This window comes from Ammospiza caudacuta, chromosome 7 (genome assembly GCF_027887145.1).
Source record: "Ammospiza caudacuta isolate bAmmCau1 chromosome 7, bAmmCau1.pri, whole genome shotgun sequence".
In the NCBI taxonomy this organism is placed as follows: Eukaryota; Metazoa; Chordata; class Aves; order Passeriformes; family Passerellidae; genus Ammospiza; species Ammospiza caudacuta.
This window is the reverse complement of record NC_080599.1, coordinates 39,857,549-39,878,015: the sequence shown is the minus strand read 5'-3', so window position 1 is coordinate 39,878,015 and position 20,467 is coordinate 39,857,549. Positions and strand designations below refer to the sequence as shown.

Below are 20,467 nucleotides of genomic sequence, written 5' to 3'. Positions count from 1 at the left end.
TCTGGGTTAAACATTTACCAAGTGTCTAAAGGGCAGGGTCGGGGCTCAGATCCCAGAGCCCAGGAGGATGTGGGAGGATGTGGAAGGATGTTGGAGGCAGATGCCCTGACACTTCCCAGCACAGGGAGAAAACCCTCCCACATCTGCTCAGCCCATCACAGAGCTTGTGGTGCTGTCACACAGAAAAAGAACCCACCTCTCAGGAAGGGCTTGCATGGATTCCTGGAGGCTGGATGAGGACTGGGAGAGGGTTGGGCACTGCTGCATGCTGGCTCTGCTCACATCCATCACTCTGCACCTCCTGGAAGCTGCTGCTGCAGCCAGGACCATGGAACAGGAGCAGGATGAGCTGTGGGCATCCTCCCAAGCTGCAGCTCTGTCACACCAGCAGTGCCAGAGCTGAGGGGCCTCCCCAAGGAAAGGTGCCACTGGAATGGACACAGGAAAAGGCCAGCTCAGTTTGTTACCACATTGCTGCCAGCTCCAGAATGTTTCCTTGAGGACCCCAAAACCAGATTTGTTCACAGTCCATAAAATTGTCTAGTTAAGAACTGAGATAAGAACATTCCCAGCTGACACAAATTGTGACAGAAAGCAGCAGTCAGCTCTTACAACTGCTGAGAAGGGACGTGACAATGGAAAACTGAGCACTAGAGGACCACTTAGCCCTGAAGGGAGAGGCTCTTCAGCCTCCATTCCACATCCAGTCCCACACTCTGCTGGAAGCTTGCAGAGCTGTGTAATGCACAATCCATAGCTGCCCAAACACTTTTCCCAGGGAGGGGGCCCACAGGGAGGATCCACCATCCAAAAGCAACAGAGGAGACTGCAGACAGTCCATGGCTGATGTTGGCTGGGCTGTGGCCTTCAGCTCAGTGTGTTGTTCTTGGTGCTGGTAGTGGGAGCCATCTGTGCTGGAAAGACCTCACACAGCAGCTGTAGGAGTGTTGGGGGGTTGCACGGTCGGGACAGACGGAGACGAGAGATCTCTGCAGCCAGTCTGGAACTTGGGGTTTATTGCAAAGGGCCTGGGTGCAGGGCCCTGCTGGGATTTGGGGTTCATTGCAAAGGGCCTGGGTGCAGGGCCCTGCTGGGATTTGGGGGTCATTGCAAAGGGCCTGGGTGCAGGGCCCTGCTGGGATTTGGGGTTCATTGCAAAGGGCCTGGGTGCAGGGCCCTGCTGGGATTTGGGGTTCATTGCAAAGGGCCTGGGTGCAGGGCCCTGCTGGGATTTGGGGTTCATTGCAAAGGGCCTGGGTGCAGGGCCCTGCTGGGATTTGGGGTTTATTGCAAAGGGCCTGGGTGCAGGGCCCTGCTGGGAGCTGCCAGCCACAACTCAGAGCAGGCCTGAGAGAAGAGAGGGGGAGAGAGGATGAGAGGGTAAGAGCGTAAAAGCATGAGAGAGCAAAAGCACAAGAGAGTGAAAGGGTTAAGAGCATAAAAGGGCAAGAGAGGCAAGAGAGCGAAGTTCCTGTTACAATACAATAAATCTTCTGTGCTGAATATTCTAATTCTCACTAACCAATCTAGTACAATATACAAATCCTATAGCATTTACATACAGCCTATAAGAATCACTATATTACCATACTGTGTTACGTTTTACAGAAGGGATCTACTCCTTAGACCCCTTCTGCCAAGCTGGCAGGGTCTGCTCAGACCCTTAGACTTGCCTGCAAGCAGAAGGTCTTGTTTCATCAAAAAGAGATTACCTTCAGTCGGCCACACCATTGTTTTCCCATTGTTCAGTAACTAAAAAATCTCAAAGCTTGCTTTAATTTCAATCTTGCTTATAGTTTCTATATTCTCAAAATCTTTTGCCAGACAATCATATTTATAAGGCTTTCCTGTTTCATCTTCTCCAACAACCAGCCTTTCCAGTGTCAGTTTGCTCCTGCCCTGCAAGCCTGTGGGATTTTCCACTCAATATAACGTGCTTTGTCACAGGGTGGAACAGCTTCTCCTTCTGCTGCATGAGGACATCACAAGCAGTGCCAAAACATCCTCTGGTCACCATGGCAGAGGTAGGAGGGACTTGGTGAGCCCAGGGTACCCCACAGCTGTGCATTCCCTCAGCACACCACTCCCCAGCCCTGTGCAGGGAAACCTTGTTATTTCAAGCTGTTTTTTCCTCTTCTCCCATTGTCCTCTCTCAGGCTACACAGGAAATAAGAGAGCAGCAATTTCCTTGCTGCATTTGTTCAGTTGATCCTAGAGAACTTCCCACAGCCCAGAAAGCCCCTATAAACCCAACACCCAAAAGAAGACAAGGTTCATTGGCCAAACTTTACCTTCCCCATGTCATGGTTAATCATTCTCACTGCACACTCCACCTACAGCAGCTTTGCAGGGCTCAGCTTTAGCCTGAGCTATCTGAACTGTTTGCTGACTCATAACAGGGGGGAGGGATGGGCCTAGGCAGCCAGGGAAGGTCTCCTGCACCTGCCTTGCTTTTCCTTCTCACCGCGTCCTTCCTCAGAGCCCAGAGGTGCACGTGATGCTCCAGCAGCAGCAGCTGAGGCAGCTCCTGCCAGAGGGGAAGGGGGACACTGGCACTGCCGTCGCCCTGCTCGGGGGCTCCGTGGCAGCCCTGGGGCTCTGGAAATGGCTGGGCAGAAAGAGGATCCAGAGGAAAATGGAGGAGGCTCGGAGGACCCGGGAGGAGGGCATGAAGAAGATGGCAAAGGCTGTGCAGCAGTTCAGGGAGCAGGTAAAGCATCCTTCCTGGGGTCTGAGTCTCACTGGGGTGTCTGCTGGTGCTGTCCTTCAGATCCTCCTCCAGCTCATGGCCCCATAGCTTTATGAGGAGCAGATGTGCCAGCAGCCCCCAGCAAGAGGAAAGGCTGCCTTGGGAGAAAGGGAGGTCACTGCCCTCCTCGAGCTGGATGAGGTGTGGTGTGAGTCTGCAGCTTGGGGAATGTGAATTACTCACTGAGAAGTTGTTTTTGAACAACACAGGTGATGATGCACTGGATCTTCATTGATCCAAACCCCGATTCTTTAATGATCTGGGAATGTCTCTTGCCAATAATGGGTAGAAGCAAGAGAGCTTTTTTGCTCTGCTTAACTCTAAGTTTGCATATCTGTTCACACCCCTCTACCTTTGGCTCTAAAACTTGGCTTCTGGACAGCTCTAGGGTGTCTCCAAAAGCAGCATGCTCAGTCAGTGGCACCTCCCATCAGGCTGCCCAGAAGGTGCCTGCTCTAACCTCACACTGATCAAACACAGGGTTTTCAGTGTCCCCTGGGAGAAACCGGGACATGACACAGGGCTGATTGAGCCAGGCATCCACCCAGCACAGCCCTGAATTCTACTGCAACATCACTTCTAACCCCCTTTCCTTTCTGCTCCATTCACTTCTGAATACATACTGGGTGAACCAGCTCATGTTTATACAGGTAACACACCTGGAAATAAAACACACCAGCTACAAGTGATACATATATCTACAACCTTTTTTCTTAAATATAGATCTATATAAATACAAATATATGATATAAAACCTGTAAAAACCTGTGGCACTGAGAACTGCCAGTCTTCTTTACCTGAGTAGACCACCTGTGAGTCCCTGCTGACTTCCTTGCAGTTTGATGGGCTCGAGCTGTTCAATGTTTGCTCACAGCCCAGGCTGTCCTGCACTGCCTGTGTCTGTTTTGAGGGATGAAAGGACAGCCTGAGATTTGTGTGCAAGGACTTTGGCACCTTGTGCCCCAGGCAGTGTTTGCTCAGCTGAGGTTATGTCTTGGTCAGTGGCTAAGTCCCACTGTGCCAGGAGGAAGGCACTGCCTTGTCCTCTGCTGCAGTGGATGGACAAGGCCCTTCAGCACCTGGGTTCCTGTGTTTGCATCCTGTTTGTGATATTCAAACTCAGGATAAAACACTTGGCAGCTCAAGGTCAGAGCCTTCACATGCAGGATCTGTCTTTCAGCAAGCTTTGGTGATAATGCTGACAAAACTTAGCAGCCTTTATTTCCTGAGCCAAAGGGTAACTGTGTGGAGGCCTTTGAGCCTTTTAGGGGAACTTCTAGGGTAATGTCCTGGAAGAATTTGCCACAGGTTTAGAGCATGCCTCAGTGCTTGGGGTGAGCAAAAGGGGCTTCTGCAGCACTGTGTTAATCTGCCCTTTCCCTGTAGGTCATTGTCCCTTTCCCTGCCCTGGTACTGCCCCTGTGCCCATTGTCCTGACCCCACACTTTAACCAGGACATTGCACTGGTTTCTCATCTTCTGTCCCTGGACTCCTTCAGCATGGCTCTACAATAAACCCTGCTGGAACTCTTACAGAGACCCCTTCTGTCCTTCTTTGCTGACCTGTGGTGGGAGTGTGGGTTGAGTGACCGTGCCTGCCCGAGCAGCTTTCTCAGAAGATGCTTTTGGGAGGTAGCAGCAAACACCATCCATTTTCCACACTGCTACATGACTGGAGTTGCTGCCCTGGATCCCCCTCATCTCACTGCAGGTCCCCAGTGTCCAGAGAGATGCCATTCTGTCCCTGCCCCTGCTGGAACTCTCTGGAAGACTCCAGGAAGGGTCTCTGTCCCCCAGGACCGTCCTCTACACCTACTTGGAGAAGGTGAGTGTCCATCCACACTGAGATGGACAAAGCAAATCTTTGACATTCTCCATGCCATGGGGTGTGTGCTGGTGGCTGAAAAGGCTCATTGGAGCTGTATTATTACCAGCCTTTAATACAGCAGATATTGAGAGAAAAACATGCTCTGTGTCCTGGGTCAGATCCTCTGGGACAGCTTGAGCTGGGATGCTCTGGGGAGGGGGTCATTCAGGCTGTATTTTGTAAATCAAGGTAGCTGCTGAATGCAGCTCTGTAATGATGCTGTTCTTATCCATCACCTGTTCCCAACAAAGGCCCTGGAAGTGACCCAGCAGACAAACTGCTTGCGACACTTTATCCCAGAGTGTGAGGAGCAGCTCCAGGAAATCGAGCGGCGCACGGAGAAGGGGCTGCTCTACGGCATCCCTGTCAGCATCAAGGACCACATCGGCCACAAGGTGCTTCCCTTTGTGCTTCTGGATGTCCCAGCGTGGGTGGGGAAGTGGTGGGAGATGGACAATGGGGAAGGGGCCCAATCCTTCTCTGTTTGCACCACAGGAAACCTGGCTGTGTCTGAGGCAGCTGCAATGAGCACTCACTCACTCACTCACTCACTCACTCACTCACTCCCCCCACAGTGGGAGTGGGAGAGAGAATAGAAAGGGTTAAAGTGAGAAAACTTGTGGGTTGGGATAAAGACAGTTTATTAGGTAAATTCTGCACACAAGCAAAGCAAAACAAGGAATTAATTCACCACGTCCCTTGGGCAGGCAGGTGTTCAGCCACCCCCGGGAGAGCAGGGCTCCATCATGTGTGATGATAACTGGGAAACCCCAAGTTTCCCAGTTACCATCACCACAAACATCACCCAAACATCTCCCCTTTCTTCCTCTTCCCCCAGCTTTGTATGCTGATATTTATATGCTGAGCATGACTCCATATGGCATGAAATGTCCCTCTGGTCACTTGGGGTCAGCTGTCCTGACTGTCCCCTCCCTGTCCCTCACCCCCAGCCTGCTCACTGGTGAGGCAGTGCGAGCTCTGTGCAAGCCCTGCTCAGTAATGACAACAACATCCCTGTGTTATCAACACTGTTTACAGCACAAAGTCCAAAACACAGCCCCGTAGTTGCTACTGTGAAGAAAATAAACTCTAGCCCAGCCAAAAGCAGCACAAACCTCCACCAGCAGAGAAAAAATAGGGATGAATAGTAATAGACACAAATTATTTCTCCTCCGATATGTGACACAGTACAGGCTGCACTAAAGTTGAGCCCCAAATACGAAAGGCTAACTGAAAAAGGCTCACACATTTTGGTTACCTGAGGTTATTCCTTCCCTGAACATCCACTGGTGGATTCATTTGGACAGCAGGATGCTGGGTTTACCCTCAGCTGGTGCACCTGTGGAGTATGGAGCCGCATTTGGGTCAGGGGAGAAAAGGAGCAAGGAAAAGAGCAAGGAGAGCTTCAGGAGAAGCTTTAACCCAATGAGTGCTTGGCAGCCCTCTGCCAAGGATGGAAGGAGAGGGAGTCCTTCAAGCAAGGGCTCTCAAGGGTGTGTGTGACCGTGTTCACAGGGGTCATAAGATGAGGGAAGAGACAAGGATCTGACTCCATGTTTCAGAAGGCTTGATTTATTATTTTATGATATATATTATATTAAAACTATACTAAAATAATAGAAGAAAGGATTTCATCAGAAGGCTAGCTAAGAATAGAAAAAGAAAGAATGAATAACAAGGGCTTGTGTCCCAGACAGAGAGTCCAAGCCAGCTGACTGTAATTGGCCATTAATTAGAAACAACCACATGGGACCAATCACAGATGCACCTGTTGCATTCCACAGCAGCAGATAATCAATGTTTACATTTTGTTCCTGAGGCGTCTCAGCTTCTCAGGAGGAAAAATCCTAAGGAAAGGATTTTTCATAAAAGATATCTGTGACAGGAGTGGGTTGGTACAAAACACAACCCCTGAAGGAACGCCAGAGCATCCTTCCAAAAGAGCAAGGGAAGTGCACTGACTGTGTTCTTGTCCTTTCTCCTCTCTGCAGGGGCACCTGGCAACCTGTGGGCTCATGCAGTGCTTGGACACTGTGATGGAGGAGGACAGTGTCCTGGTCAAGGTCCTGAAGAAACAAGGGGCCATCCCATTTGCAATGACCAATGTGCCACAATCCCTCTTCAGGTGACATGCATCATCAAAAATCTGGTTGTGCTTCTGAAGGAAAATCCCAGCCTGTAGAGCCCTGGACAGGCTCCTGAGACATGTCCTGGAGAGTCCCTTTTCCATTATCTGGCAACAATCTCAAGTGAAAGAGCTGTCAGATAAAAGATAAAGAGGGGGGAAAGCCTACCATGAGTTAAGAGAAATCTTGTGCATGGGAGGGAGAGCAGAGGCTCGTGGGAATGAGCTGTGTCCTGAGGGATTTTACAGGGAGCAACACTGGGAGCAAATGGCTGCAGATCTTTAGGGGAAGAGGAGACAGGATCAGAAACTGCTGCAGCAAATCTCTTAACTGAGGGTGCTCCCTTTCTCTCTGCAGCAGCCCAGCTTCAGGATGAAAGGATGGGGTTGGCTGTGCCCCACAGGCTCTCCACAGAGGAAAACAAACAAACCCAAGGCCCTGGCTGCTCCTCACAGCCTCTTTCCTTTCTTTCTTTGCTCTCCCCAGCTACGAATGCAGCAACCCCATCTTTGGGCAGACCTTGAACCCCCTGGACCCTCAGAGGAGCCCCGGGGGCTCCTCGGGAGGGGAGGGAGCTCTGATTGCAGGGGGAGGCTCCATCCTGGGCATGGGCTCGGATGTGGGCGGCAGCATCCGCCTGCCCTCCAGCTTCTGCGGGCTCTGCGGCCTCAAACCCACAGCCGAGAGACTCAGGTAATCCTCAGGTAGTCACCAACTGCAAATAAAATCTAAAATAAGAGTTTGCATTAAATAAAGGAATTTATTTATTTTTCTTAAAAAAAAAAAAAAAAAGAAGAAATGAGACAGAGTAGAAATTCTCCAGAGTAAAAATCCGTTTTGATTTAGGTGAAATGTACATCTTTAAGTCTGTAGTTTGAAAACATGGCTATTTAGTCTGACTGCAAAAAGCCTAGGCTCAGAGAAACTGCTTCAGTGGAAGACAAAGATAAAGGAGGAAGAGAGGGTGATAGAGACACTGCTGTGAGAGCAGGTCAACCTGACACACAGAATTTCTACTCTGTCTCACTGGGGCTGCCCCCCGACCTGCTCATGGTCAGGCTGGGCTGAAGGGGAAAGCACTGGGTGGGTGCTTGGAGGGAGGAGGGTGGGTGGATCTTAAAGGGTGGGTTGCTTTGCTCCAAACCTCTCCCAGGAGATGGCACGGTTAAGTTTAGTGGGAAATGGGCAGGTTTTCATTGTAAATCTAGCCTGGAGTTAACAGTTAAAGGGAGTTAAAGGGGTTAAATAATGCCAAAATGGAACAGTTTTGGTTAAACCAAAAGTAAGATCTGTTGGGGTTTAGGTTTGCTTATTTTGGCCAAAATTTCCTGGTTTGAACTACTCTGTGGTGTTGATGGGTCCCCAGGATGAGGTGAGAGATGAGAATTTGACTCTAAGTTCTCAGAAGGCTGATATATTATATTATATTATATTATATTATATTATATTATATTATATTATATTATATCAAGATACTAAAACTAAACTGAAGAAAGAAAAAAGATATATCAGAAAGCTAAAAAGGAACGAATAATAAAAACTTGTGACAGACTCAGAGTCTGACACAGCTGGCTGTGATTGGCTATTAATTAAAAACAATTTACATGTTTGGTAAAAAATTCTCCAAATCACATTCTAAAGCAGCAAAACAGGGAGAAGCTGAAGCTTCTCAGCTTCCCAGGAGGAGAAATCTTAATGAACAGATTTTTCATAAAATATCACAGTAACACTACTCATATCAAATTTTTGAAATAATTTCCTTCTGTTTCTGGTCCTGAGCTGGAGATGCCACATGCTTTTCAAACATACTGTGAATATTTCCCCATTACTGAAATGACAATGTACTTCTTCTTTTCTCACAGCCTGTCTGGAGTGACTGGCCCTGTCAACGGCATCGTGGCAGGTACATGAATTTTGAATTCCTTTTCCCTACATGCTGTGAAGAGCCTGATGTTCTCCTGCAGGCCAGGAGAAAACCTGAGACAGCAAAGTCCTGTCTGGAGTCCATCTGAAACTTCCCTCATGTGGCTGTGCAGAGGGGTGGGCTGGGGTTGGCACGTCCATCTGCTCACTGTGGGTGTTTGCTCTTGTCCCATGCAGTCCCTTGTGCCCTGGGGCCCATGGCACGCGACGTGGACAGCCTGGCCCTGTGCATGAAGGCTCTGCTCTGCCAGGAGATGTTCCAGCTGGACCCCAGCGTGCCCCCCATCCCCTTCAATGAGGAGGTGAGGCCTCACTCAGCAAGCCCTGGTTCCTTCAAGGGTCCAGTTATCTTTACAAGACTGGTTTCCAGTAAAACAGCTCTCTTAGAGGGCAGAATTCATAATTCTCATTTGAAAAAAAATAGGCAAATCAGTACTTATCCTGTCTGTCTTCTCAGCTGGAATGCTGCTTATTGAATTGAGAGGATCCAGGAAAGAGCAGGGAAGAGGGCAACACTAGGAGCAAATGGCTGGAGATCTTTAGGAAATAATGTGACAGGATCAGAAACTGCTGCAGCAAATCTCTTAACTGAGGGTGTTCTCTTTCTCTCTGCAGCAGACCAGCTTCAGGAGGTTTTTATACCTCCACACTTTTCAGCAGGGGTTGAATCCACTTTTCTGGAGTGGCTCTTCTCCTCCTGAAGGAGGGCCTGGAGAAAAAGGCAGGGGTAAACATTGGAAAGGGTAACTATAAACAGCAAACCAGAATATTACTCACTCCTTAGCATTTGGAGCTCTTCTGCAGTGGGTGTCCATGTGGGAGCAGACCTTCCCCCAGCAGGGTGGGTGTCACAAATGAGAGATTGAGGTCACCTAAAGAATCACTGTCAGAGGCACTGCAAAAAGCAGGTTTTAATACAAATTTGCAAAAGGGTGACAAAGTTCAATGACAGGGTTCACTCTGTTACTTATTCTGAAGATGGAGCGCACAAAGGAAAATCAGCTTAGTGTCGCTTTGGAATGATTTGCCTGGAGATTGGGAGTGCAAAGGACAAGGGTGCAAAGGGCAGGGAAGACCCTGCCATTGAGTCACAAGGTTCAGAGACTTTCTAAACTCCTGACAGAGCCTAGGTACAACTGAGTCCAATCCTAGCCCCAGACTGGCAACAGTTCAGATCTGAGAATTTAATAGGGAAATACAAGGAGTAGGGGAGACCCTCCCACTGCATCCAGTCTTAGTCCCAGACCTGGTCAATGGTGGATATCTAAAGGATTTTCACAGCAATCCCATTAGGAATAGTGTGGGGGTCTCAGTTGTGGGTTTCTCTGGGTCTGGCACTTGAGACAGTAGTTCATGTTCAGACTCAGGTGTTTATCATTTCTTATCAGTAAAACAGTCTCACTACTGTGAATTCAGCAGCTTTTCATCAGAAGGCACAAAATGGCCAACAGTCTCTTGTTACAAGGTATTTTAAGACTAAACTATCCAATTAAGAACTGACACCTAGATTATTTTCCCTTTTAACCCAATAACTGATCCCAAACAGTTGCAATGGGGACTTTTCTGCCCAGTTACGAAATGCCACCCAAACCCATGGAGAGGAAGGAAGAAGAAGCATGAAGAAGAAACCCAGGATGACACCCTGTGCCCTCCACCTTGCTTCCATCCACAACATACTAAAAATCCCAAAACCTCAATTTCTCACCAAGTGATACACCTACACTGTTCTCTATAATCCATTTCACAACTTTTGTGGATTCCGGTCTATCCTGAAGTCTAGGAAACTTTCTCCATGGATGAGGGTCAAAGTCAGTGCTCCCCTGGGGATCAGGGCACCCCAGAGCAGACAGAGACATATTCCTGGTACCCTGGGTTTCCACAGAACAGGAACGATGACTGGTGTCTCCTTGCTCCAGGTGTACTCCAGCTCCGCTCCCCTGCGGGTCGGGTACTACGACACCGACGGCTACTTCCCTCTGCCCCCCTGCATGAGGAGGGCAGTGAAGGAAACCAGGAGTGCTCTGCAGGCAGCTGGGCACCAGGTGAGCACCACCACCCCCTGCCCTGATCCCCAGGGTGTCCCCAGCCTCGCTCCTCGCTGAGAAATCACCCTTCAGAAACCAGGCACAGCTCCCAAGCACTCCTGTGGGGAAAATGACCTGGCTGAGGTACAGGATTATGTTACTCCAGCCACAGAACACCAGGCAGAGACTCCTCTGCCTAAGGGAGAAGTGCATCCCATGGGCAACCAGCAGGAATAATCTCATGGGGAGATTATTGGATGGAAAATGGTTGAACCAGGCACATGGAGCCCAGGGAGATGCTTCTCCGCCTCTGAGGATTATCCACATTTGGGTCTTGGAAGCTATTCACATCACCAGGCTGCCACATAATCCTGTGTTTTGGTGCAGCTGGTGCCCTTCTCTCCCCCTCGGATCCCCTATGTCATCAATGAGCTGTTTATGAAGACGTTTTTTGCTGATGGAGGCCGTGCCTTCTTGGATGTGTTGTAAGTAGGAGCCCTGTGGCAGCAGTGCTGCCAACACCTCCATCCCCATGCCATGAGCGTGGCACAGGCACAAGGAGCCCAGCTCTCCTACCCCAAACAGGCAACACTCAGGTCTCTGAGAAAGGGCAAACAACTTCTCTGAAATCACCCCATCCTCCTGTCATCTCTCAGCACAGGAAATATTGTGGATCCAGGCTTGAAAGCACAGGTGAATGCCTGCAAGATGCCAAGGCTGGTGAAGAAGCTGCTGGCTCTGCTTCTTAAACCTCTGGTGAGTGCCTGTCCCTCAGGACAGGAACAGGGGCTTCCTGGGGTGACACAGGTTACTGCAGCCCCATGTCATGTCCCTAAGGAGCCTCATGCCTTTCCAGTTCCCCCGCCTGGCTGACCACCTGAGCTCCATGGCTGGAATGAGGTAAGATGGAATTGTCCCCAGTGATGTCCATGGAAATGGGTGATACCTTCTCCTCCAGGTGTCCTTGGCTGGGGGGGGACTGGATTCACAACACAGGCTGTGATCTCTCCCTGCAGGGGCTGTCCCTCATTCTCGGCCATGGCTTCACTGTCCCTAGCAAAATCCTGACAGGAATGAGGCACTTGAATGGATAAGGTCATTACAGGAAGCCTGTGGAAGAGATGAGTATTAAATCCAGGCCCATCAGGAAAGCCTTCTCTCCAGCACTTCCAGACATTTGCTGCTTAATTGGTTGGCCAGATGCCAAAGGAAACTTTAGGAAGATTGTGAAAGCTGTATTGTTTCAAGCAATTGCTAAAATCACCAGGGCTTATCAACCCAGAGGACTATTTAAGCAATTCCTCCCCTTCTTACAGCTTAAAGATGTTGCTATGATTTCCACTTGCAGGTCAGTGCAGGAGATGTGGGATCACCAGCATCAAATACAGGTTTGTTTTGAGGACTTTCCTCTTTGGCATCATGCTGCAAGTTGAGGCTTTGTGGCAAGCACCGGGTCAGAGGGAGTCATCGGTTTGGAAAGGGATTGTGCGGGGAAGAGGCTGCTGGGGAGGAGACAGGGAAAGGCACAAAGAATGATAGGAATGGGGTGGATGGACTTTTGAGTCAGCCCAGACAGAGCTTCAGTGGTTGCCTGCAGTGAAGGCTGTCCTGGGAGTGGGCATGGCCAGAGTGGGACCTTCCAAATCCCTGGCCACACGCAGTGGAGGCAAACACAGGCTGCTCTGCCTCATCCCTTGAGCACCTCTGCCTGCTGCTGCCTCCTCAGCTGTGCCTGGAGAGGCTGAGAGGCTGCAGGCATGGCCATGGCTCCATGACACGCCCTCTCCTCCCCAGGTGTACCGCTCCCAGTTCATCAGCCAGTGGCAGCAACTCCAGCTGGACGTGGTGCTTTGCCCTGTCCTGGGGCCTGCCTTCACCATGGGATACCCCAGGAAACTCCTCGGTGAGTGAGTCTGGGCCCTTCCCAGGAGGGCAGAGAAACACAGTGGCTGAGACTGGAGGGAAGCACCCACTGCCATGGAGCCTCACTGCCCACCCAAGCATTTCATGGGAATTAGGAAGGAAAAGTAACTACACAGATCTCTCTGAGCAGGTGGAGACAGACACAGCTCTCAGGGGCTTCAGGGAATATGGAATGTGTAAGTTTGAGGGCAGGAGGCCGTGACATCCTCTCCTGCTTCTCTCAGGTGCCATCTCCTCCACGATGCTGTACAACGTCTTGAACTTCCCCGCCGGGGTTGTCCCTGTCAGCACCGTGACAGAGGCGGATGAGGAAGAGCTAAAGCTGTACAAAGGATGCTGTGATGACCCCTGGGACCGGACACTGAAACAGGTATGGGAAATGGTGGAGCAGACAGTGCTGATGTGTGTTCAGGTAACAGTTTCCATGGTATCAGGGGCTCCTAAATATCTCCATCAGTATGGGCACGAAAAAATTCGTATCTTTACACACCCCTTGCTTATCCCCAAACCCACCTTGAACACGCCCCTTGCTGCTGTCCCAAGCCCCCAACAGGTAATCACTAAGTTTGGGGGACTAAAGGATCTCCCACAGGCTGAAGCATCAAGGAGTCATGCAGCAAAGCCTCTGGGAGCAGGTCCTTGCAACAGCCACAGCACTGCACTGCACTTTCCTCCTGCTCCACATTGCCTTCAACCAGGCCCAGGCTGTCAGTGGAGCATGGGTCAGGAATGAGGATGCTGAAGGAAAAGGGATCTGCCTACAGGACAGCCCAAGGCAGAGCTGGCTGGGGTGTGTGTGGGGGAAAGTGTCTCAAACATGTTACCCAAGATTTGGCAACCATTTCTATCAGAGAAGAGCCTTCCCTCTGCCCAGCACACTAACAGGGCTCAAACTCCAACCTCCCCAGGCTGTGGGATGAGCCACAGGCCCAAGCCAAGCTCCCAAAACCTGCTGGAGGTGTGAGGGGCCCCTGGGTGGCCCCTGACTGCTGGTGCCCCTCACTGCAGGCTGTGTCAGGAGCCGTGGGCATGCCCGTGGCCGTGCAGTGCGTGGCCCTGCCCTGGCAGGAGGAGCTGTGCCTGCGCTTCATGAAGGAGGTGGAGACCCTGAGCCGTGGTGGCAGGAGAGTGGCATAGTCACCGTGGCCACCAGGGAGAAGGGACAGTGCTGCACGACTGCCACCAGCAGTGCACAGACTGCACTGGGGACGGGAGGAGGAAGGAAACGCCACCTCCTGCCCCCTCTCCTTGCCAATAAACACAGATCCTATAAGGATCCCTGCAGGACTGGCTGAGGATAGGCTCAAACAGTGGTGAATCTAGGAACTGCACTTCCAGCAAGGATGGATGGCCATGGATGTGGGTTCATCCCTATTTCCACCAGTGCTGCCTCCTGCAGAAGCAGGGTGGTGCTGAGAGGAAAGGATTACAGAAGTTCAATAGTATTTTCTTGCTGGCAGTGGAGTAACTTCATATGGATGGAAGTATAGGGAATACAGCCGTGTCCATCACTTCCCCCCGCTGTAATTTGCTCACAAAAATAAAATTGTAACTATTAAGCAACTCCCATGATAAATTCCAGTAATCCTTCACTGATGGTGATGATTCTATAAACAAAGTTACTACTCAAAATCATACAAGCACCTGCTCACTGGACATTAAATGGCACCTAGCATGGGAATATTCACACTTATCCACAGCCTTGCTGGCTGTGAGGGATAGCAACAGTCACTGGCCTCTGCACAGCACCAGATCTCCAGCATCCCAAGCACATTTCCAACCCCACAGGAGGGGCACTCCTAGGAGCCTCTGGTTTCAGGAGCTCAGGCTGCTCTCTGAAGGCAGGAGATAAGCACAGACAGATGCAACTCATTTATGCAGATGGTGAGATCTGGGACAGAAAGGCTGAGATCCCCAGATGGTGTTTGTTAACCCAAACCTGCTTATGCAGGATCAAAGCAGTCAGACAGGAGGAAGAGAGCAGGGCCATTTATCCCATCCCACACAGATGGATAAATTGCTCCCTCTGATAAGACCTCTCTCTCTTCCTTAGATTAAACACCTCAGTCTCAAACAGATAAGCATTCAGGAAACACCACAGCAGGTCTTTCTCATTTATTCCCCATGTCTGCAGTAAAAAAGCATGTTTCCTTTGGGACATTTTAGAAAGAAAAATAAATATAAAGCAGTTCTGCTTTCCCTTAAACATTGGGCTATTTCCTGACAGCGACAGACTCTGCTGCCCCTTCTACTCCCGACGTAACTTGCAGAAGTACATGGGCCCAAAGTTGGCTGTGAGGTGAGGCAGGACAAGCTCCCCGAGCTGGCACTCCGAGAAGAAGGAAAAGGTGTCCTGGAAGAGCATCCTGAAGTGGCTCAGGTCCTCTGGGTGCAGGCTGATGTTGAACTGGGCTCGTGCCACGTCCAGAGCCCTCTCCACCACGCGCTCGTTCTGCAGCGGGGACAGCGAGCACGTGGAGTACAGCACAGCTCCTCCCGGCCTGGCCGCCAGGATCCCAGCCCTGCAGCACGGGGAGCACACACACGGTCACCAGGAGGGCACTGAGGGACATCCCCACCCACCGACACTGGGGACCCACAGGAAGGGACAGACAGCCCCCACTGAACTCCACAGGCTCGGCAGCCTGTGTCACTGCAACATGAGGAGTGTTTTGGGCAAAGAGTCAAACGGTACTCATATTGATAAAGGATTTAACATGGGAGATGCTACTGCAGAGCAGATGGAAGACTCTAATCCTGCAGTCACAACCAAAGGAATGGGATATATGTACAGGGGAAGAGATGCCTGCAGTTCAAGTGCTGCCATGGGGCTCTCTAATCTGCGTCCTTATCGCCACAGCAGTGACAAGTTGTGGCATTTCCCAGCACCACATGTTCTCCCATGTCCTAGATAGGTGGAATCCTCCAGGGCTGACTGCCAGGACCCAGGAGATCATCACCCAAAACACCTGTACCCATCCTGCTCCTTAGACCTTCTCCCTGTATCCTACAGCTACTGCTGGAGACAGAAGGACAAGGGCGTCAGGCCTTGGTGATCTGACCAAGAACATCTACACTTTCTTATACTTACTGTGATTTCACATGTTCCAACTACTGCCAGAAAACTACACATGGTTTCCACACTTCCCAGCTGGGGACAGAGTAAGGAGAGGTACAAGGGAACACAACACAACCGAGCTCACTCACATCAGCAGCTGCAGCTGCAGCATGGGCAGCATCTGGCGCTCTTTGGTTCTCCTCCTGTGGAAGATGTTGTTGTCCTCCTCCATGGCAGAGTGTCTGTCTGTCGTGCAGGGCACATCCACCAGCACCTGCAGCAGCAGAGGTCCCACCTCAGCCCCCTGCATGGGTCAAGCTCAGCCCCATGCCCACCTCCTCCACCCCTGCCAGTGCCCAAACACAGGTGTGCACCACCCTGAACTGCAATCATCTGGCTGCTTTGGCATTTTGGGAATGTGCAGAAATGGTGGAAAACATCCTGCACTAACTCATGTTCTCATTTAATGTCCCTGCTCTGTGTGTGTCCCTGGCAATGCTCCTGCAGCACGCACAGGCATTGCTGCTGCAGCCTCCCAGAGTACCCAACCCACCCCTGGAACACCAAACCCATCCCCTGTGGCTGGACATGGCTGAGAAGCCAGAATTACCTAATCTTCACATTTAACCCCTTCCAGGTGATGGACAAGAACAGGATTTCTAAAGGGTGTTACACAGGCAAGTAAAGGTACAACTCTAGATGTACATGATCCTGCAGGAAGGAATAGCAGGAGGGAATATTACTCCTTATGTGGCTTGGTCTTCTCTCTCTTCATTTGTGATTACAGAAAACTACACAGTTATATGCAAGAATAACCTGCTGTCTTCCTCAAAAAGAGGAGGGAAGTGAACTTGATGGGTTTATCCTCACTAGTTCCCAACACAAACCTTATGGAAAGTGCCTCCTTTCACCTGGTCCCAGTCTCTTCCGTCGTAGGATGTGACACTCACAGTGTCCCTGACTTCTTTGGGGACATAGCTCTGGAGAATCTGGTACAGCCTCTTTGTCCGGGAAACGGAGACATCATTGGCTGCCAGATGCCCTGACAGGACAGAACAGACACACTGGGATGTCACTTCTGCAGAAACACACCTGATTCCAGCTCTTACACACAGAATTATTAATGGTCAGGCAGGAATGGGTGCAGCACACAACTCCAGCCCTGCTTTACACACAGGAACAAGGGAACACCCATCCCCACTCACCACAAAACCCAGTCTGCAGCAGAGCCAGAGTCTTCCCACCCGGAGCAGCACAGAGGTCGAGGACAAAGTCATCTGGCTGCACGTCGAGTGCCAGCACAGGCAGGAGAGATGCTGCATCCATGAGGTAATAGTCGAGGAGCCCCAGCCCATCCGGCCTGGAAACCATCAGTTTGCACAACAAAAGCAAATGTTGGAGGGGAAAAGAAGGTAAAAGAGCAGTTGGAAGTGAGGATGGTGACACATGGAAGCAGCCCCTGAGGCTGGCAGAGACCAGGGCAGTCAGTCAGGGATGTCTCACCGTGCAGGGCGAAAGCGCGTGATGTCACCCCTGGGGAAGGTGTAACACTTGATTTTGGAGCTGATGGACGTGCAAGGTGGGGACATCTCTGCCTGTGTCACCATTTCTGCCTGCATCCCAGTCCTGCCCTCACCAGAGCCCTCCTGGCACCCTGTGGCCGCTTCCCCCACAGCCGCACCCTGCTGACATTGCTGCACCTTCTGGAGGGCCTCAGAAATGAAATCAGTGGCGTTGAGCAGCTCCAGCTCTTCAGGAACATGGTCAGCAGCAGCAAAGTTGTTGAGCAGGGCTCCATATTTCTGCTCACAGAGCAGGCCAGCACGGACTGAGGGCCACAGGGCCCCCAGGTGCAGGCTGTAGCTGGTGTCGAAGTGGTGCAAGGCCAGCCGCGTGGATGGGATGCGTGGGGCCGTGGCAGCCTGTGGGGAAAAACAACAGAAGCATTAAAAGACAAAATACCTCAACACCCAGCACCCCCACCCAGCCTTCATGCTCTTCTGGGAGAATCCAGCACTGGGTTCTGGGCAGCCAGAAGTCCATGAGGCCTTTCTGGAGTGTGAGTGTGACAGGACCAGAGGGAATGGCATGAAGCTGTGACAGGGGGGGCACTGCTGTATGACAGGAAAAGGCTCCCCAGGGAAGGGGTCCCACACCAAGCCTGTCTGAGTTCAAGAAGCATTTGGAGAATGCTCTCAGGCACAGGGCGGGACTGCTGGAGTGTCCTGTGCAGGGCCAGGAGCTGCATCTTGGTGCATCCCTTCCAAATGGGCACATTCAGTGATTCCAGGATTCTGTGAATGGCCGAATGTGGCGGGGGGCCCGGGACGGGCACGGCTGCACACAGAGCGGCGGCAGGAGGGTGCAGCGAGGGGTAAAATGGGGGATGAGAAAGGGATTTGCACCGAGTTAGCGGGGACAAGAGCGGGGTGCAAGCAGCGCCGTGCGGGGCCGTGCTCCGGTCCCACCCCGGTCCGGCTCACCCATTTCTCCTTGTGCCGGTGCCGGCGCGGCGCCGCTCCCGGTGTCGCTCCTGTCCCCGGTGCCCGGCGCAGCAGCCCGACCGCCGCCCGCCCGCGCCCGCCCAGCGCCGCCATCGCCGCTCGCCTTCCGGGGCGGGACCGGGGAGCGCTCGGAAAGGGCTGCGGGCGGCCGGGCCCGGGGAGCGGGGCCGAACTCAGTGATCTCTAAGGTCCCTTCCAACCTAAACGTCCGGTCATTTCTGAGCTGGCTGCTGACAACGGTCCGGCAACAAACGCGCTTTGCACAGGCACAGCTGGACACTGCCCTGTGCCACAGGGGAAAAATCAATAACTTAAACCTACTGGAACCTACATGGTTCCCTTAACCCAATAAAGCCTGAAATCCGTCAGCAAAAGGACCATGAACCACTATATGGATAAACAACAGACAAATTTATAAGGTGGTGGCTTTCATTCCACTTTGAAGAATAGCCGTGAGATACCCTAGTTTTCCTCCTATCATTCTCTCTTGAGAAAGGAGTAGGCAGAGCACGGACAGGGTGAGCAGAACAGGCTGGTAACTCACACAGAAAGGCTTTAGCTCCCCCCGGTGACCCTGACCGGGGCGTGAGTAGCTGAACCACCCCCATGCACCTGCATAGGCACATGGTTGGTTTCGTGGGCAAGAAGGCAGAGCTGGCGGCTGCCAGGAGGCTCTGCCAGCCCCTGGCAGAAGCAGGAGACAGTGAGGGACAGCTGACAGCTTTCCCGTGAGGGTGTGACAAACTTCTCTCTCCATAAAAGGGTCACTCCCTTCAGTCTAACTTAGAACATACTATGTGAACAACACTGGTCTTGAAGGGCTTAGGAATAATCTTAGTGGCTTCAATAGACAAATTCTTCCCCATGGGATTGGCCTGCAGGAGCTGTCCACCATGGCAGCACCAAAAATAACATTCCCACAAGTGAGAAAAACTCTCCTGCCCTTAACTGGGCTCCGGCACCCACTGATTTCATCTTAACCCAGTGCAAGTCAGAAGCACGAGAACTAGGAAATAAACACAGGGCACTTCCACAGGAACTCTCAATGTTTAATATGGAAAATTACAGAACATCAACACGTTGTTTGTTTTGTTTTTGCACAGCTGCACATCTTCCATGAGCACAGAGGCAGTGACAGGCTGCCAGGAAGCCGTTTCATTCATGCTCAGCACGGAGGATGGACTGCAGGAAGCAGAACTGTGATCCAGGAACCGCTGGCACCGACTGTGGAAGCAGATGGACAACCATGCCCCTTTTCACTTCAGCTTACTGAAAAGCTTGTGAGCAACCTGGAGATAAAGAGAGCTCTCAGTAACTCATAACTTAGAGATGGAAATCAGCAAGTTGTTGCCTATTGGTTTTCTGGGCCAACAATGCACACAGCTTCACAGCCCTTGCTTTTGCTCTGCAAAACGTCATTCAAGAATGCTATTGAGATGCCTTGCAAAGCTTCAGCTCAGGTTCAAAAGCTTTAACTTTAAAATGGCAAGTACGAGACAGAAATAGCTAAGTGCTATTTGCAGGGTACAAACACTGGGTTTGAGTTATTTCATTGTTTAATAAGCACAGAATCCCAGCTAAACCTGCTGTAACAAGGAGGAACTAAACAATAAACAAGACAACGGGACAGAAGGCAGCTCTGCTCAGGCCCGCAGCACTTACACAGTGGTCCCTGGCGTGCAGGAAGTCGAAGAGCTCCTCAGTGCACTGCTCCTCCGTGTGGGAGCGGGATGCCACCCGCTCGTTACACAGCTCCAGCTGCTCCCGCGCCTTCACGCATTTCTCGATCTGCTCGCACTGCTCCCGCAGCGTGGTCAGGGGGTCCTGCGGACACGGCGCTGCGGTGAGCACCGGGGCAGCCCCGCACGCCGCTTCCCCCGAGCCCCTTCAAGAGAGAGCCCGGCATCCACCCCGCCGCCCGGCCTCCCCATGGAGCTCCGGCCCGCGGGCCCACGCGGCCCCGCCCGAGCCCCCCGAGCCTGTTCGGCGGCGCTGGCGGCTCCGGGCAGCCGGCTCTGGCAGCTGCGAGTCCCCGCCGCGGCTCCTCGTCTTACCACGAGCTCTTGCTCTTCCTCTTCCTCCTGCGGAAAGACAAGAAGCACAGCGTTAGTGCCGGCCCTGCCTGCCGGCCGGGAGAACAGAACAGCCCCGCGGCGCCCCGCGCTCACCTCGGCACAGGGATCACCGCGCTGCCCCATCGCGCTCCCGCCGCACAGAAGGACTCGCCAGGGTCACCCGCCGGAAGCGCCGCTGCCCGCGTCGGAAGCGGAAGCGCTCCCTCCGCAGGGCGGTGC

General features: G+C 51.9%; 3 protein-coding genes across 3 annotated transcripts; 1 reads left to right on the top strand and 2 right to left on the bottom strand.

Moving 5' to 3' along the window:
* The first annotated feature begins 2,417 nt into the window (after positions 1-2,417).
* LOC131560011 (vitamin D3 hydroxylase-associated protein-like) lies at positions 2,418-14,169 on the top strand. The gene is made up of 15 exons (XM_058808623.1): positions 2,418-2,710; positions 4,460-4,573; positions 4,867-5,010; positions 6,607-6,740; positions 7,228-7,434; positions 8,604-8,644; positions 8,842-8,966; positions 10,581-10,706; positions 11,076-11,173; positions 11,345-11,444; positions 11,545-11,588; positions 12,037-12,076; positions 12,483-12,591; positions 12,836-12,981; positions 13,620-14,169. The coding sequence occupies exons 1-15, from the start codon at positions 2,498-2,500 to the stop codon at positions 13,746-13,748; spliced, it is 1,770 nt and encodes a 589-aa protein (XP_058664606.1). The 5' UTR covers positions 2,418-2,497; the 3' UTR covers positions 13,749-14,169.
* Positions 14,170-14,711: 542 nt separating this feature from the next.
* Positions 14,712-17,851, bottom strand: NSUN4 (NOP2/Sun RNA methyltransferase 4). The gene is given in 7 exon segments (XM_058808831.1): positions 14,712-15,133; positions 15,819-15,943; positions 16,557-16,711; positions 16,875-17,029; positions 17,173-17,595; positions 17,597-17,733; positions 17,735-17,851. Coding segments are annotated over 7 exon segments (1,386 nt in total). The 3' UTR covers positions 14,712-14,859.
* Positions 17,852-19,201: 1,350 nt separating this feature from the next.
* On the bottom strand, positions 19,202-20,430 carry LOC131559886 (cytochrome b-c1 complex subunit 6, mitochondrial). The gene is made up of 4 exons (XM_058808404.1): positions 20,342-20,430; positions 20,228-20,254; positions 19,836-19,997; positions 19,202-19,462 (listed from the first exon to the last, which is right to left on the bottom strand). Exons 1-4 carry the CDS (start codon positions 20,369-20,371, stop codon positions 19,430-19,432), a joined length of 252 nt encoding a protein of 83 aa, XP_058664387.1. The 5' UTR covers positions 20,372-20,430; the 3' UTR covers positions 19,202-19,429.
* Positions 20,431-20,467: the final 37 nt, after the last annotated feature.